Here is a 19,473-nt window from a genome sequence, read left to right as displayed (position 1 = left end):
GATTTTAATTGAGAGCAAAAAGAAAAATTGAAAAAAGTAATCGTACAATCATTGAGAATTTGATTTTGCTCTCAATTAAAATCTATCATAGTTAGAGGGCTGAAATTTTGCATGGTGATTTGTTTCAAGCTGTTAAAACAATACATCCACTTGTCTTTATCTCAAGTGCTGTAGTTTAAATTCTCATGTAAACACCCATGTGTACATTTTGTCTCCGGAGCCATGGGCTTCGGTGTGGATCAGCTAGCGAAGACAGACAAGCAAAAATTGTTACGCTAGCCTGTACCTACATAATAAAATAAGCATCTACACTACAAATTAAACATCTTGCACGAATACACTGCATATAAGGCACTATAATGATCAATACTGCCTGCGACTGACTTGAACACTGAGTTGGGAATATCTATCAAGATCATCACTTTTACACTTCATTGTTAATCATCTTGAACACACAAATTTCACCTGATGTTGTTTCTAATATTCACACTTACATAAAAACATGCATGCCAGAATAGTATACATATATGTTAGCGAGTTTTGAGTGTGATTATATGTAAATTTGTATATATGAATATTCTAGGTTAGGTGCTGCTCTTAACACATTGTCTTCTCTTTTCAAAATTTATTGTAAAATCCTTTTTTTAAACGTAAATGATTTTAGAATTTATTGCGTTAAAAGAAATTTGATTATTGAGTTTATGGATGTTAGGTTATAAACCCATTGGTGGAGTGAAGTACTCAACATAATGTGGGCATATTATGTTGACATATGCTAAGAAAAATATGGCCAGTAGTTATTCACCGGCCATATCTTATGGCGTATTTTCTACGATGGTTCATTAATCATAATTTCTCATTAAATAATAATCGTGCGAATGACATACGACGACATTTCACGTGTTAACAAGCGGCCCATCGCACGACCCATTCACGACTTCATTTTCCCACTTATTTGCATAAAAGAACGCCGTCGAAAGACAAGTCGTCTGTAATTAAAAGCCCGAGCGAGGGCGAAGAAGAAGAGCAAAGTCGGCCAAGAGAGAAGAGAGAAAAAGACGCTTAGGAATAACAACGTGAGTATATACATTCCGCCCCGATAATTTTGAGTCGTTATGCCTTTTGACACTGTGTGCACACACACATATATCTATAGATCGTAGTTTCTCTCTCGTCGCCGCAAAGTAGCCACAAGAAAGAAGATTACAAAAGGCCCGAGAAGAAAGAAGACTGAACTTAACTGGGGTCAAATTGACTCTAGTAGGGAGTCCCTGCATTCAATATGGCGACTTCCTAACAGAGTCAGGCTGACTCCTTTTAAGACGCTCACCGACTTCGACGACCGCTGAAAACCGTTTGATTCTAGTAAGTTAAGCTCATTGCGAGAAAGACTCGCGGGTAGATGCCGGAACAAAAAGCTGTATTGATTCTTGCGCTCTGCGAGAAAAGCCGTTTGATCGGGGAAAATTTGTTAAACAATTGTATGAATAAACTCTGTATTTGACGTCGACGTTTTTAATTATAGAGCAGCATTAGCGAATGTGAAGCTTCTGCGGCTCGAATGAAAATACTTAAGTGAAAATGTTATTAAAAATTATCTATAAGTTCTGTGTACTATATCGTCATTTATACATATGTCAACGAACACAAGCATCGTCATCATCACAGAAACTCATAGCATCGCTCTCAACTCGCATCAACATCGTCGCTCTTCAGCATCAACGTCACTCGCACGTTTTCATTCCCCCCCCCCCCTCTCTCTCTCACTCTCTCTCTCTCTCGTCCCCGCAACAACAATGAGCCCCGTAATTACTTATTCGTCGCGCGAAACTACCTACTCAGCGCTATAGGATTTCGCCGTCTCGAAAGAAAACGCCCTCTGAATAAAATCCCGGCTAATTGAATTGCATTCAGGTGTAATTGGAGGATAACTCCTAATTAAAACGCCGTACATACAGCGCTTACGGCTCGCAATTACAACAGTTTTTCAAAAAATCGAAACCACCACAAAAGTATAATACAAAAATCAAAGTCACCGAGGTGATATACACGGGAATATGACAAAGGGTCGTAGTGGAAGAGCCATCGACGGGGGGCAGCCGCCGCAGTCTCCCGAGAGAAAGAGACGAAGCGACGGGCCGAACAGAAGCCGCCGACACGCGATGTAAGCCGATACCGAAAACCGCAATGCGGAGTTGTCGCGTCCTTCCTCTAGCTATATACCTATATTGCCGTGTTATACTCTCCAGCCGACGCGACGGAAAAACGTAGCCGATAACGATAATTTCAGCCGAGTACAAATCCTCGTGTAATCACCGTAAAAAGCACCCGCAACAACAAACGCGCTGCAATTCCGCTCTCTCGCGGCACCGATTGATCGCCGGGCAATAAGACACTCGCGGGGTTTTAATCCCTCTGCGCGCACTGCGGAAAAAATATTCATCAGATGCGTCGACTACACTGCGGCAATGGCCCGCGCGGCTTAATTTCCCGAGCCGAATAAAAAACGACCGACAGCTCGTCTTTCGCCGGCGTAACGAGCAATTTGCCAACAACAACCGCCGCGTCGTCGACGTCTGCATGTGAGTATAAACGTGTACAGAGGTAGAGGGCAGAGAAACGAGCGCCGTGTGTATTCTCGCGACAATCAGGCTGATTGTCGGCGCGCGATTGCACGCGAATACTAATGAAGATTAGCCGGTGCAGCGGTGTCGCCGCTGCTGCAGTTGGCCGTAGCGTATAGGTGTAAAAGTTATTTCCCTTAAGAATAAGCGTCGACGAGCGCGCATAGTGTATTGCATATAGCGCGGTTTGTTCGAGTGGCCTGGGTTATATCGGGTTGCGCGGCTTATGAATATCACATTTCTATCGCTCGCTATATAACGTGTAATAATATTGTTTCAAACGCACCGCAATTTCGCGCGCTTTTCGTCTCGTAAGCGTAACGCGTGAAATTATTCGAATTCGAAATGCACCGCAGACTATAGCTGACGCCGCGCCGCATTGCGTGTAACCCCGAGATAAATATTGCTGTATCTCTCTGGATAATCGCACACAGCGAATTCGTTTTCGCGTGAGCTTAATTGCCGCCCGTGATTTTCGTGCGCTGAGTATAATCGACTGACCTAGTGACTGGACTTGTGGAAAAATGAAAAAAATAAATAAATAAATTTAATTAAAAGCTTCGGATAGCACGTCGATCCAAAATGGAGTGTCGCGTGGGCTCTCGATGTCTTGGCGTGTCAGAGAGCTTGAAAGCGAGCTATATAATGTAGCCTCTCGAGGCATCCGCTCGGTGACGGCGGCGAACGCAAACTCGAGCACCGGCGTCAAACCTGATGCTCTTCTCGGCTTCGCTGACGTTAATTGATGCATACGGAACGAGAGGCAGCGAGAGTTGACGACTCGACCGGACTGACGATAGTGTAGTGTGTATATATAGTGTGCTGTCTCTCTCCGCGACCGATCGAGTTTCCCCGGGATACGTGACAGCTAGAATTATTTACTGATTGAATGTTACAACGATCGGCTGAAAAATCGGCCTATAAACAGGTCGTACCGGGATAATTACGACTCGTCATCGCTGTAATCTCCTCCATTCGAGTTTCCAAAGTACCTCCAATCCCCGAGTGCATTATCTCGTCAAAAGCTGCAGCCGCGAAGACATCGAGCTTCTGCGCATAATCGAGCCCGCGTAAATCCGTGTCCTGTGTATATAGTCGCTCTGTTTACGACTATACTCGATGAGCCATCAGAACCGCGGAGCAAAGAAAAGCGTCGACTATACTAGCCATTATCCGCAGTCGAGTATTACAAGCCTCAACGAGGCCGATTAGTCCGTGTACACGCCTCAGCCGACGACGATCGATCCGAGCTTCTCCGCACGACGACGTCGAACAGATGCGTCGGCTATTAGACATGTTGATGCGACCGGACGCTTATTGCTGCGGAGAGTCTGTGCTTTGTGATGGATCGATGAGAGCGAGGCAAAGGGACTCGCCGACGTGAGCGTCTGGATTATTGATCAAACGTGTGATCGAGCTTAACGTTTTGAAAAAAAAATTAGATTATTGCTCAGAGCAGCGGATAATCTCACGCGCGAACTACTCGGTCGGAACAAAAGCGTCGCGACGGACGACATGCACATGTAAAAGCGAATTAGAGCTAGACGGGCGACACGGCGACGGGAGGACAATGGGTTGAATTCCATTATCGCGTGTAAAACAGTAAATCGCAAGCTCTACACGTGAGTATATGTGTGTGTGTGTCTAATCGCCCGAGTTTAGTTGTTCGCTTATACACACACACACACAAGCATAACAGCAAACTTTCATCGGAAAGCTCGAGTCTGATCGTTTAAAACGCGCACACGCCCATAGGGCATAACCCTGTAACTAGGTCGGGGCGAAACAAACCTACACGAAATCGCAATCACGTACTCGACTCCTCCAAGACGTACATCAGCGAGAGCTTATCGTCGAAACGGTCGACGCGTACACTCGTTTGCCATTACGGTCTACTGTATACAGCGAATAGGATAGCTATCGCTTTCGGGAAAATATTTACGTTTCGCCGAGAGAGGCATCGCGCCGAAATTAGCCATCAAACTCATCTCGACGCGACAACGAATAAATTCCAGGCCTCTACCCTTTTTCCCAGCTCATAAATCGGCTGCAACATCGAAGCGCTAAATTATTGGCCCCTCAGCCCGCGGACATAATGAATCGCTCGCTCGCGCGCATCAGAGTCCGCCGGCTTTTCATTATTGATATCGGGCCGCGCGCTGCTTCGCTCGATTGATGAATTTTCGATGAGTCGGTGGGCCGTGTCCCAGTGCGATCGCATTAGCCGCGTTTCGGATAAAAGGCGTGTGTAACGCACACAGAGAGAGGGATTATCGAGTGCGCGGAAATGAAGTTATTTTTCGGACGAATTTTTTGATAATATATACGCCCGGTGCGTTTATTACGGCCGGAATTTCGTGCGTATTGCAGTGGATATTCCTGTGGCTTCGCGCAAAACCAATAACAGAGAGTGTATGTATGTTCGGTCTAATGAATGGACTTGGCGAAATGCGAGACGACGATTAAAGCTCGGCGAACTTGGCGGTCTGCTCGTATGTGCTGCGTTATTGCAGTGCGCTATAGCTCTCGGGAATCGTTATTAGCGATGATCAGCTTTTACTAGGCCATACGCCTGTGTTATAAGTCATCGTTATACGCGTGTATGGATATTGCGCGGTTCGAGAGCTTTCGCCGATGATTTTCGCTATTATTTATAACGTCGAAGATTTATCCACATGATGCAGTGTTCGATAAACCGAGTAAACTAATTCGAAATCGCGCGCATATAATAACTATGGAAGATCTAATTTATACGTGATTGACGCGTAATCTCCTCGTAATTACTGGATTAGATTTTATCATCGATCATACGCGCGCCGGCGGCTGAAATTGATGAATCATTGTTCGCATAACGCATTCAATATTCGCGTACGTAATCAGTGCTTCGAATTCAATTTATAGATGTGTGCGGCAGCGGCTCTGTATAAACGCAAAAAGAAGGACCTCACGTCTATCGAATAAAATTCAGCAACACGCGTCTGCCTTGAATTTTCCGAAAATTCCGCTTATATTTCCTCCGCCAGACTACATTCTCCCGTCATATAATCTGGAACGATTCAATCGACGCGGAAAATTGCTCGATATTCTACGCTCGCGGACTTTAAATTTTCCCGAAATTCGACTTTGCTTATATTCCAGAGTATAAACAAACGCTGCGATGCTCGATTGGCTAAACGGCGAAGATAAAAGCTTCGTACTATATACACATATATATACATTCACCGCAGCGGAAGTGTCGCGCGCGTCGCAGTGCGAGAAGGTCGACAGCGTTGTATACGCGCAATGCGGCGAAATTCAGGCGCTGCGACGATTCCTCGCCGTGTATGCGTGAATTCGCGAGGATTTTTATTGGAAAATAGCTTTCCGATCCTGCGGATTTAACCGAGATCCGTCTTGATATATTTCTTGGCGAATTCGTCGACTTTTTCAGAAAAATTGCGGCTAATCAAACGACGCCGTCGGCACGAGTACTCTATTCCGCGTCGTTGATGCTATCGTAACAAAAGACGTCGATGCTCGCGGCCTCAGAAAACTCTTAACCGCGAAGAATCTCCCTATGCAATCTCGCGAAGAGTACACACACTCCCACAGAGCCGAACAGTGTGTACACAGAGCGTCGTGTGTACTCTGGTCTTTATCTTAAGAAAGCCATACACGATACAGCTCTCTCTCTCTCTCTCTCTCTCTCTCTCTCTCTCTCTCTCTCTCTCTCTCTCTCTCTCTCTCTCTCTCTCTCTCTCTCTCTCTCTCTCTCTCTCTCTCTACACACACACATAGAAAAAGACCTACTCTCCCACTATACACTGCATGATCTGCATATACATACACGTATAATTAGAGCTCGTCTCTCCGGTTTGCTTAACTTGCAGTACAACATAAAGAAGAAAGAGGAGGTGCAGGAGATCCAGCAGGAGGAGCCCAATCCGCTGATGCGCAAAAAGAAGACGCCCGAGGAATTGGCGGCCGAAGCGGAGATGGAGGACGAGGACGAGCTTACGAGTGAGTTATTATATAGTTCTATCGAATTTCAAATTTCTCGCGCGCGCGGTTTCAATATTTAACCGAAACGCAGAGGCTCGCCGCAATCAAGCTATATATAACACCGCGCACGCACGGATTCCTGAATACATAAACTGTCCCGTCGGTAAACTCTCCTCTCTGCATCGTATATGCGCAGGGGCGAGGTTAATGGTAATCCATCCCGCGTTGAATTCTCAAGTACGCGATAACAAACACACACATACGTGTGTTTATACCATGTGTGTGTGTGGATACATGGATGTATAGAGAGCGTATTCGTATATATCGAGGGAGGACGATCGATGATGGCTTAACGAGCCATGCGCGAGAAATCAAATAGGCGAACGCGCGCGCGGCGGTGGCGGCAGCGATCTGTGTGTAACGCGCTCGCAACGTGCGCGGAATGATCAAAAATTCGTTATCGCTGCTGCTGCTCGTGACGCATGCGGAATCGCGGCTGAGAGAGATTGTCGGGCGAAAAAGCTGCTTTCCAAGTAGATGTATTTTTGGCGGGAAATTCGAATTTTCAAAATATTTCGAATTAATGAATCCTCCGTGCTTTTGTACAATTGCAGAGCTGAAGAACACGATAACGACGGGGGTGGACGAGCTGAAGACGCAATTCGAAGCCAGGTGCAGCCTCCAATGAGTCCGTCTCGGCGAGCAGAGCTCGGCCGGCCGAGGAGTCATCTTTACCTCCACCAAAAGCGAGCTGAAGACGACGACGACGAATACGAGAAGCGAGGCAAAGAGCTGGCAGAGGAGGAGCATCAGGAATTCATTCGGCGCTCGCGTCACCGCAGCAGCCGTCGTAGCGGCTTAGCGCTAGAGAGAGAGAGGGAGAGAGAGAGAGAGAGAGAAGAGAGATTCCTCCCTTTCTCTTTCTCCGTTTCTTCATCCCTCTTGAGAAGCCTACGTGTGTGTCTATAACGAGGGATGATTAATCGGGCAAACACACGATGGAAAGCGCCAACAATTTCCTCAGCTGTTTGCCCAGCCACGAGGACGACGACGACGACTGCGATGCTTATCGAGAGAGATGGAACAAGGGGAGGGAGAGACGCCGCATCAGGAGAAAAATTGCAGAGATTACGCGACATGTATAGGGAATCCGACGACGACGACGACGACGAGTTGGCACTTGTAGAGCAGAACACAAACGTTCACACCACGCTGTATTAAAGACAAAACGAAACCAAATGAGAATAGCGCGAACACGACGTCGCCAAAGAGACAGAGGATGTACTCATCACCGAAAAAAAAAATAATAAACCGACAACCCTTGCTGCACACCCAGTAATGATAACGAAAAAATAAGTAAATAATAGAGTGCTTCGCTTCGAGCCAGAAAAAAAATTCTCTGCGCGTCGCCGGTATATAAAATGTACAAGAAGAGAGAAGAGGAGCTGCGGTGGAAAGTGAATTAAAAAAAAAGTATCTAGCATCTAAGTTTCTAGTGAAAAAAAAAATTGAAATTACGATTAGCGGAACTAAGCGGTAGCGGAGTTATGTAGTTGCTAGTTGAGTCAGAAAAAAAATACACACGCGCGACGGCTGTTTCAATAATAATAATAATATTAATACTGATTAATGATAAATAATTATATGATAAAGCCGCGACGGGGGTGAGAGAAACGAGCTACGATTGCACTGTTCGACGAGTGATGGATATGAGGATTTTTATTATTATTATTAACACTTATTGATTATTATTGTAATTATTATTATTATACTGTCGACGATTGTACGAGAGATTGTAAGCAGGCGAGACACAAAATTAGATGCGTTTTTTCGCGAGCGCCTGCTGATTTCACGAGCGGCCAGCGTAAATATTATTATGTAGTCGATTTGTTAAGACGAGTGATGTATACTTGACGTAAAAATGAAGTTGGCTTGACAACTTAAAAAAGAGAGAGAGAGAGAGAAAGAGAGAGAGATGAGCGTGTGCGAGAGAGAGAAAGAGAGAGAGAGAGAGAGAGAGAGAGGCAAAAAAAGTTGCAAAAAAAAATAAAACAAATATGTAATAAGAGTAAAAAAACTATAGCGAAGCGCATAAGAGTAATAAGAAAACAAAAAGTTAAAAAAAAAATGAAATCGCGAGACAGCATGGACATGGTCTCGACAAGAGATACACGCGAGAGTATGTGGACGGTAGTTCTTGTTCAACCATCCGTCCGAGAATCTCTCGACATGCTGACGGCCCAGTCGCGCGACATGTACACGCGCGGCCAAAACAGGAAAAGAGCGAGCGCGCGCACGCTCGCGTTGTTGTCATTGTTATTGTTGAATTTTTGCTAACCTAGAGCGAGACACGCGCGCAGCACAGCCCCCCACACATAGACGTCGCGGGCCCCGAGAGACCTCCGACCGCGACTCAAGTTCGATTTTTTTCTAAAAGAGACTCACTTTTTATTGCGACTTGATACATCGTTGAGAATGAAATTCCACGGTAGTGTTGTTCTACACATTTAGGCAGCCTGTGAAAATTCCGTGACTCGCGCGACGCAACTCCAGCGCTCCGAGCGATTGGGGGAATCCTCCCGCGTAGTTCAATGTTGCTGTCGTCGCGGCGCTGGAGTCGCCTCAGGCGTTGTCGTGTAGCACCTGTGACCTTCAAAAAAGAGGTCTTTCGGAGTCGCGACGCGAATCGGATCTCCGTTAGACGTTATCATCCCGCGATGTTTTTTTACTACGCGGAGATCGGACGGGATGCGAGAAGAAGCTTAGAAGGAGATGGATCGGTGACCTAACCTCAAAATCGAAGACGTCCCCCCGCGAGTACACAGACACGCGGACTGGGCCGCAGGTGTCGTTATTATTGTTTAGAACGCGCGCACGCGACTGCCGATAGCGGCGGCGATATTTGTTGAAGTTGATATATAATAATAGTTCGATGTTAAGTCGCGCCGGCCGGGGCGTCACGTGCGCGCCATCTACATCGGAGGGGCCGCGGACGAGATGGTTCTTGCAATGAGCACCAACTGCCGGCAGGTGATGCATGCCTTATATATAATATATACTTTTACCTACGGTATATGATGATAAAACAAAAATATGATGATCACGCAAACACCACACACACACTGACAAATTACACACATCTACACGTAGAGGTTACTTACTGTATATCGAGAGAACAAAAAAATAATTATAATGATAAAAGTTTTCGCGTTCAACACAGCGAGTTTGCGAGTGCAGTGAGTGTTCAGTGAGTGTTCAGTGCGTGTGAGTTGCGTGTGTGTGTGTGAGGGACTGTGTGTCGTGTACACGTGCGATTCTGCGCCAAAAAAAAACGAAACGTATATAGGAGGAAGGAAGAAAAGAAACACTGAGAAAGGAAGCTAGAAAGAGAGTGAATTACTCATTGCGGAGAAGATGCGACGATGTGGGCTGTTATATATCGGCGGCATAGTAACATGTTTCTGGCAGTTTGATACAAATATATATACATACATATATATATACAGTTATTACGTAGTAAATATATAAATATATTGAGAGAGATGAGTAAAAAAATGAAATTTGAAACACGTGATTTTATGTTTTCTCGAGTAACCAGGTCATCATTATTAAACCAGAAATATGCTTTTACACGTTTGTACTATCGGTGTGACGTTTGATATAAGATGAAAACCGACAAAAAACTAAATAATAAAAAAAGTACACGTTATAATATACATTATGTGAGAGAAAAAACGTACTAAAGTATTTAAAAAAATATTATTATAATAATAATAATAGCACACGAGGAAAATAATAACTAATCTTCTGCGGTGGGGTGAGTACAGTGACACACATCGGCAAAGAGTCAGCGCGAGATTTACACCGGGCCGTAAGAGCATGAAATGATAATATTCTGCATATATAGGCGAAAGTATCGCAACGTGTTGCGACGACGTGCGGACATAATAAAAAGCATAAACGCGTCTAAACGAGGGCGACAAAAAAGCCTGAAGTATAGCAAACAGGAACAAAGCGAGCCTCTAGTATTTTCGCGCGTGTATACAGAAGCAAAACTTTGAACGTAAACAATGCTTAAAATACCGTGTGAGTGTGCGAGCGACAGTCGAGTGAGAGAGAGAAACTGCGAGATAGAGAGTAAACAAAAAATAAATAATAATAATAATGAAACCCACGAGTTTTAACCGTGTTTTAACATTAACAAGAGTAAAAATAATGAAAAAAATAATAATAATCACCGAGTTGAGAAGAGACAAAGAAAATATTAAAATTAAAATAATCACGTGTGTGATATATACTGTTTTTTTGTATATGATGAACGCGACACGGAGAAAAAAGTATTTTTTTATTTTCAAAGTATAATGAAAAATAAAAAATCGTGTATAAGAAACTTATATTAACGAAAAATAATAACACTGATGGTGTATGGCGACAGTCGAGCGTGACGTAGTAGGACGAGAAAAATAAAAGTGAGAGAGAGAGAATCTTATACGCGAACCACGCGCACCTCGCTCTATATCTTTCCGCTTTGACGCGTCGAGCGCTTCGTACATATGATAACACACTACTGCTATCTATGTGTACGAAAAACTCGGATTATCGATCATACACACGCGCTATGGACGGAGAAGGTGAAGTGCTTGTATTTCGGAACCGAGAACTATAGCCAATTCAGTATATTCTTCTTCTCTTCTTCTACTTCTTCTTCGTTGATCTTTCACGGCGCACTACTGCGAAGTTCTCGATTTTTACGAAAAAAGGACGGGGATTAAAACGAGTCTAAAAATTCTGTAAATTATCGATTAATTATATCGGATTCGATTTCGGGGTTCTTTGAGTTTCTGCCGCCCACGAGATTACCAAAAAAAATATGGAGAATAAAAATTTAATACTTTACACACACGACGATGTTGTTGTACGAGACACATTATACGATCACATATGATATACCCATATACTGTATTAACCGTCGAATAATCCTGCTAGCGAGTTTTCTAGATGCAAGAAAGAAAAAAGCAAACCACGATGAATATTCTAAATCGTTTTTTTATCCGAGAAAATAAAATATAACAGTATACATGTGAAAAAAGAAGTAAAAAATAAAAAACGAATAAAACAACGGACACATAAAACGGGGAAGCCTCAGAGTAGTTTCGGGCTTCCACCCCTATATGATATCGAGTATATAAAAATATATAAGCAAACGCAAGCAGTGCAGTGAACGTAGATTTGTACAAACGAAGTAATAAAGTATAAATGTAAAAAAAAATACAAATACAAACAATGAAACACAAACATTGACGCTATGACAATATGGTATAGTCGAGGCGTATCTCTTATTGATACATACGAAGTATAAAAAATTTTGGATTTTCGAAGGTTCAATACACACAACCGATTAAACTTAATAAAAACAATAAATAAATAAAAAAACACAACAGGCAGTTGAAGGCATGTAAGTGTGTACACGCATTCCGTCGCAGAAACTATAAAACAGCTTAATACGCGATAACGAGTATATAATTCAAGCATTCGTTAATAAAAACAATACACACAGATATGCTTAGCTCTCATGTAAACGCGCGCTTGGCGAACTCGATGTGCACTTCTTAATGAAACAATGTTGCTGCTGCACACTTCAACCCTCGAGTGTACACCGGGTCCTCGATTTTGGCACGAAAATAAATCTCATTTCAAAATCGAGACGCTCCACGTGTACACCGAACAAAACGACACCCTCTACTATTGTTCAGAACTATAACGCTCTTCTACAGTGTCTCACAAGCACACGCGTTATTTATATATAGAAACCAACTCGCAGCTCCACGAAACTTTGTCTCCATATCCTGTATCATTTCTCGAAAAAAGGAAGAATTTTTCATACTGTACATCCCAGCTCTCTGCACACGTCCGCCGCACTTTCTTTCAGAACCTGGAGCTGCGAGTCGCGAGAAATACAATAAAAATACACGCGATGATGACGTGCGCGCGTAAAGACGCGCGGCTAAAGCAATATAACGATTATAAACTCTCTACAAGTATGCGAAAGCAAACCGATGATGAAAAATAATAACACTGCTGTATAGAAGGAAACAAAAACAGAACAAAAAGCGAAATAGTCTGTCTCTCTCGTGTCTCGATGTTGCATGCCTGTTAATGTGCTTATTACGACTGTCAATTCTCGGCTAAGGTCTCGACGAGGAGCTTTACGATTATATATTGTATGTACGTGTTCCTCCTCGAGGCCGAGTCACTGAACCGCTGCTGCAGCTTTTACTCGTCGTCGGAAGCTCGGTCGGAGAGGATCTCGAAAGTTATCCGATCATTTTAGCGCGTGACGCGATGAACCAAAGATTACAAACCGAACAAACTTAGAGAGTGAGAGTAGCCGGAGCAAACGTATTGTTAGATAGCCTATAGCGATTGTAAAGAGAAAAAGTAGTGGGATGACACTGAGATTTTAAGGGTCTAAAAACAAAAGTGAGAGCGATGAAGGGTAACGGATAGCATATCAGTAATTAATAAAAAAAGATGATCGTCTCGGTCCCCCTTATTTTCGCGCGCGCGACGAATATTGTATATTTTTGTAACGCCGAGTATATTTGCTGGCGTGCGGCTCCTCAGTTTTCCCGAATGACTTTATTTTTCTATATATACGCTACACGCACGAGTGAGACTACGAAATCCGAGAAATGATGATTTTTTCCTTCCGATCTTCGGTTAATATAATATCGTACGCGTAAAATACGCATGTGTAATGATAGAGAGGAAGAGGGGCGAAGAGGGGGACCAGCGAGAATTATCCTCACGGTACCAAAAATCACACACGCGAAAGTAAGCGGAATGCAAAGCGAATATATGAACAAAAAAAAACATAAACAAATAAATAAATAATTAACGAATATTGAATACAGAGGAGAAAAAAATCGCCTATATTTTGTTACGTGGCAGTTTGCGGAACGCGCGGAACGGGGGAGGCTCGATCACTATAGTAAAAAAAGCGTCGGGGTCAATCATGATTTTCAAAAGTTAAGAAAAAATTAAAGATTGTCAAGGAAAAGGATATACATGCACGGCATAGCGACGACTATACATCCAACCGATGATGGGCGAAGTGTTTGATGATGACAGGCTGGCGGATAACTTGCGAGAGGCCGGAAACGCCGGGTTGCGCTCTTTCTCTCTATATGATCAATTTTTTCTATTATGGTCTATAAAGGTGTTTCTAGATGAAGACGCTTTGAACGTATGTACCTTTGTCGAGCATCTCTCCTATACAAAACCTTGTTCTCCTTACTTCAGGGACATTTGAAAACAAAAGAAGCATACATATATATTCTATATATACACACATCTTCGCGCTCGAGGCCGGAAATCGACGACCCCAACGTTCGTTCGATTGATTATCTATCAGTTCACACACTGACTCTATCGCGCTGCTATACGTATGATATATTTTTGCCATATATAGTATACACGAAATTCGAGCTTTCCGATTCTCGTCGAATCGATCCCTGTATACCGCACCAGAATACCCGTTGGGGGCGTCGATCCTCCGCTCGAACTCCTCTGTCCAATAAAAAATGAGAAAAAAAAAACGATATTCTGCCGGTAAAGAGCGAAAAGAAACGAGAGAAACTATATATATTCAGCAAACAGAAAAATACAAACAATATACTTGAAGTCAATTACTCCTATTATATTTATTATTAAAAATAAAAAGAAAGAAACAAAGGTATGCCGAGATATGTAAATTTTACTTATTAATAGACAAGTGAACGGACAGTTGTAAGAAACGAGAAGCCGATGGAATAAGGAGAGAAATCTATATATCCCATATTGAGAGAAGCATTTAACGAGTATAAAAATCGTCACACATATATTAGAAAAATGAAACGAGAAACGATTAACGTTCAATTATCAAAGTGAGTAATTACGACGTGAGGGCTGATGATGGCGCTTAGCGAACAGATATGGAAATATATACAGAAAAAAACGTTATACATATAATAATACAATAATAATAGAAGTACCAAAAAAAGAGAACAAACGTATAATCAACACGCTATAGTTGACACGACACACATCAGAGACTCTCGTTTTCCCTACTCGTTTGTAATCCTGTTCTACATTACACATTATACATAAAACACGTACTCTATCACACACACGCACACACGTAGACACAGACACGAGTTTAAAAAAAAGGTGAGAAGCATTAAAAACAGACATAAAATTGGACAACCTCTCTTTCAATGTCTTGTGTATACGCAAACAAACCAGAGAAAAAAAAACAAAAGATGTGTGGAAAAAAAATAAAACTTCCGATCTCTCTTTACTCGCGCCTTCGATGTTTCTACATGCATGTATAAACTACTGTTTCTCTTATAGCTGAAATCGTGTGGACTTAGCTACTTAATTATACGCTCGATGTCGAAGGACGAATCCAGACGAATATCTGAGAACAAATTCGCTGCCACTTGTCTGCCGGTGCTCTGTGCTTATCTTCGCGCGCGAAAATTTTAACGAAGGCGCGTGATTTGAATTTGAGAAAAAATAAAATGAAAAACACATTCGTCTGGATTGCGATCCGCGAGGTCTCTTCTATATTTCCTCGCAACTTTCTAGCGAGACAAACTCGTAGCAGTGACATTCGTCTGTATCTATAAATATACATAATTTATCGATGTTGTAAATAATAAAAAGGAATCAAGTAAAGATTAAAAAAAAAGACAAAAGAAAACAAATACATGGTTGACGCGTGTCTCTTGTGACTCTATGCATGCATGTCCTGTATACTGTATAAACTTTTTTCTTTCTTATATTCTTTCAGTTATCTTATTATAATATTTATGATACCTTTTTCGCTTTGTTCTATATCTACTGTATATTTCTTTTTTTTTTCAACAATTCTCTCCTCACATTTTTTCCGCCTTTTTGCGTTCTGTGTGCGTACATTTGAACGGGGCCGTCTGCGCATATCTCCACGCACGGTGTGTGCTAAATAGCAGCTCAGAAACAGCAGCAGCAGAAAACGAGTCTATACGTAACAAACTTTGAAGATTAAAAAAAAATGAAAATTGCGATGTCGCCGCTATTGTTGTTCACTACGCTGGTCAGTGTCGTGTGTGTGTGTCATTGTTGTTCTTGTTCTTATTGTTGTTGTTATACTCTCTGATATTCTTGTTGATGTATGCGTAACTCTTGACGTTCTTCTGGGCAACTTTATACTCTCTATCTATACCACATTGATAAATGAAAATACACGTACTTTAATACTGAGGACAGAATCAATAGACGGCGAATCGTGCAGCACATTATACCAGAGTTATCATTGCGTTCTTACATAATAATAGGGTGTGTAGAAGAAAAATTCGTTTTAACCCCATGATCCACGTCCTGTCGCGTTATAGCTTATTATTATGGCGAATCTGAGGAAAACACGGTGCAACTATTTGAAAATTGACTTACGCTTGAATCCATATGCCACACGTGTGAATACTATTAGTGAAGGTGAGAATGGATAATGAGAGGAAAATATTGTTTTTGTTTTTGTTTTTTTGGTCGTTATAACAAGAGTTATATAAGATGACGCGACCCTCGCCACCCTACACACGTGGCACGTGATACGCAAAGCGCTTATACAAAAAAAATAACAAAAATTTGAGAAAAGAAATTCGTGTTTCGCGTATTCGAGTAGTGGTTCTACACTTATTAAATTAAGGGAAAAAACGATGAAGAATCAGTAATAATCTGCCATTCGCCTTCGTGCACGACTTATTGGATTTTTGTTGATTGCAAAATACGAAAGAGCAGTTATTATTGCATTTTCTAAATACCAACGAATACGAGACGTTGCATTGATCACTGGTGAATAGAGTTGAAGCATCGAGTTGGCGAATGGCAGTGTACTCTAGGATATAACAGTGTATGAAACCTTGTAACGAATGTAGATTATAATAATAATTAATAAACGGCTGATATAACCTCAGTAAAAATAATGTAGAAGTAGAGGCTTTTGAAAAAAGTGTTTGCTGCTTCGAGAGAAAAACTGTTGGATCGTTATTTGTTACTAATTGAATTGATCATTTACAAATATATATATATATACCTTTTCTTTCGTAAATATATATATTGTTATTTAAACTTTGTAAAGAAAACGCGAAAAAAAGAATAAAACGACTGTGTATAACTAAAGGAATTAATCAACGCTAAAAAAATTGACTATTAAATTTGTAATCGCATATTCATGTTCGAAATTATAACACACCTTATTCTAAATTACTAAAAAAAGAAAAAAATACTCCTATTATATATAAACGATTGAATTAAAGTTTAATTAAAAAAAGTTTGTGTGTGATGTAAATAACGAAAAGTTTTCATATATATAATAAAAATTACGAGAGCAAAAAAGCTCGCTTTAGTTATATTACATTGGATCTCGTCATCGGGAATATAGAAAAAAACTCATCTGTGCGAACGTTTCCACACAAATGCGCCGAAAAACAACTTCGTTTCCATAATGCTATATGTAGAGTAGTTTTCTTTTTTTAAGAGCACTGTACATTCGCAGGAAAAAAAGACGCGTATGCACGTTTGAAACAAAGAGTAAAAATAGAAAAGAGCAGATATGTACGGTTGTACAGATATTATATGCGTGTGTGATCGAAAGAGCGAAAATCAAATGGAAATCGAGTGTGAATGGAAGAAGCTTTTCTTCTCGCAGCATCAGTCGCGGACGTGCATGTGGGAGGAGAGTATACGGAAAATAGAATTATAAAAATATACAACACACACTCGACTGAAAATTTATCGTGGCTAAAATTGTCGTTTATGCATAATACATTATACTCTTGTGTTTCGACTCGAAGGTAGATTATCGAACAATTTTACTCGAGAAAGTTTCAGAGAGCAGGTAAAAATGAAAAAAAACTATACAATATATGACTATTCCGAGACAACGACACAGCATATTTATTATAAAGGGTAATAAAGGATTCTTTGAAACAAAAGAACTGTCCTCGTATTATTACAATGATTGACGACTCGATAGCGACGATTGCGTTCTTACAACTATTTTATGCGCGTGTAGAATAAATATATACTAAAAGAAAGTCTCTCACAGTATAGAGTTTAAGTGCGCGAGGCGTGACGAAACCACGTTTTTCAAATTAGGCGCTTCGCACTGCTGTTCTTGCGAAATTCCGAGGTTCTCCTCATACGAGTCTTATTGTTGACGGCTGCAAAATTTCGGCTGATCTTTTTTTACAATTGTTCAATTGTGTTCACTAATAACATTACACTGCACATTCTGCCATGACTTCAAAAAAGTAACGGATCTCAAGATTTCTATTGAACAGCAGTAGTCACATAGAACTCTAACTTTACGTTTCTCTACACGTGAACTACGATAGGTTGACTGGGTCTGAAATCAACAATTCTGTCCAGGCTGAAGAACTCTCACGATCATATACTGCTTTTCCAACTGCCATTTCTTTAAGTACTCGGGACTCTTTCGAAGAAACGAATATCAGCATTAATTCTCCGAGTGATACGTTGAAAACAGAGCGACGCGCGCGACACACTTTTTCGAGCGGACTTATGCGATTTTTCGAGTGACGATTATTTCGACGAGCCTTGGTTCTCTACTTCGTGAGCGAGGATATTAAAAAAAAAACGAAAAGCTTGCTTTTTCATCCGCTAAAAGCATCATCTCTTCTTCACTGTTTCTGCTCGCGTTATTATTACAGGCAAATTTCAGTAAACTCTTGCTCTAACAATACTGCGATGTTACTTTAAAAGTCAACCCTATTCTGTACAGTATCGACTCACCGTTGTCGTGATCGTTTATCTCTCGAAACCAAGTTAACCAAGAAGCAATATTGTTGATGCCTATTAATTAAAGAGAAGAAAATAATTTAAAAAGATAACGAATCACGAGCCTTCTTACCCAAAAGCAAAAGTATACAAAGTTTAACACACTCACCTTTTAAAAGGACAACCCGCAACATTCGCAGTGACATATAAAGCACAAAAATAAAAGAAAACACGAACCGAACGCTGACACCAAAACGAAAAGCAAACAAATTTTAAGGGACAACAAAGTGGCATCGCGCTGACGAAAATTAATCACGATATAAGCAAATATTATACGCACGATCGTTTTTCGATTTATCGTTTATTTTGCGTTGATGTGCATCTTTCAATACCGAGAGAAGGAGCTGCATTAGAAGCTTGTAGTGGCGAGAGTTTATCCGTGTTGAAATATAGGTATGACGAGAGTCGCGAAAACAATGAAAACACCACGTGTATAAAAGTATAAGGAACAATCAGTACTGCGAAGGAGATAGTCCTGAAAGTGAGAAAGAGAGAGTATGAGAGAAACAAATAGGGAAAAAAAGCGAACGAATTTGTTGTTGAAACTTATATTATGTAAAACTTAAGGGAAAAAACCGTGACGATGATGCTAACGATGATGATAATATTATATATATATATATTGTTGTTAGATATATATAAATCTTATATATATTATATATTGATACCTATAAAAAAAACCAAATGAAAATATATCTAGGAGTTAAGCGATTCACACACACCAAAAATTGACGACACTATCGGGCTCGTGAAAAGTCGGGGCGTGCAACGTTCAAAAATAAAAAAAAACAAAAAAACAAAGCATCAGAAGCATCGGAAGAAGGAAAGAAGCCGTTCCGACTTTGCCCAGGCTCGGAGAAAATTAACACAGAAGGGGAGAGGGGTATGCTTTTATTTTCTGCTTGCACATAGAGCGCCGCCGTTATCGCGAGACACGAGCTTTGCCATTTTTCTTTTCACTTTATGATTTTCCTTATGTTGTACACCCTAC

General features: G+C 41.3%; 1 protein-coding gene and 1 non-coding gene across 20 annotated transcripts in view; both read left to right on the top strand.

Annotated features, from left to right (window-relative positions):
• Positions 1 to 19,261, top strand: part of LOC107981128 (complexin) — a 175,370-nt gene extending 156,109 nt beyond the window's left edge. For all 19 annotated transcript variants that reach the window (XM_031931334.2, XM_031931336.2, XM_031931335.2 and 16 more), the window contains 2 exons: positions 6,494 to 6,623; positions 7,220 to 19,261. In XM_031931334.2, coding sequence (XP_031787194.1) covers positions 6,494 to 6,623; positions 7,220 to 7,293 — 204 coding nt within the window. In that variant the 3' untranslated portion in view covers positions 7,294 to 19,261. The remainder of the gene's footprint in view (positions 1 to 6,493; positions 6,624 to 7,219) is intronic.
• Positions 1,235 to 1,334, top strand: Mir929 (microRNA mir-929). The gene has a single exon (NR_039016.1). It is a non-coding gene; the product is annotated as a microRNA mir-929 (primary transcript).
• Positions 19,262 to 19,473: the final 212 nt, after the last annotated feature.

This window comes from Nasonia vitripennis, chromosome 5 (assembly GCF_009193385.2).
Source record: "Nasonia vitripennis strain AsymCx chromosome 5, Nvit_psr_1.1, whole genome shotgun sequence".
In the NCBI taxonomy this organism is placed as follows: Eukaryota; Metazoa; Arthropoda; class Insecta; order Hymenoptera; family Pteromalidae; genus Nasonia; species Nasonia vitripennis.
Note: the sequence above shows the minus strand (reverse complement) of the source record. Positions and strands in the feature narration are given on the sequence as shown.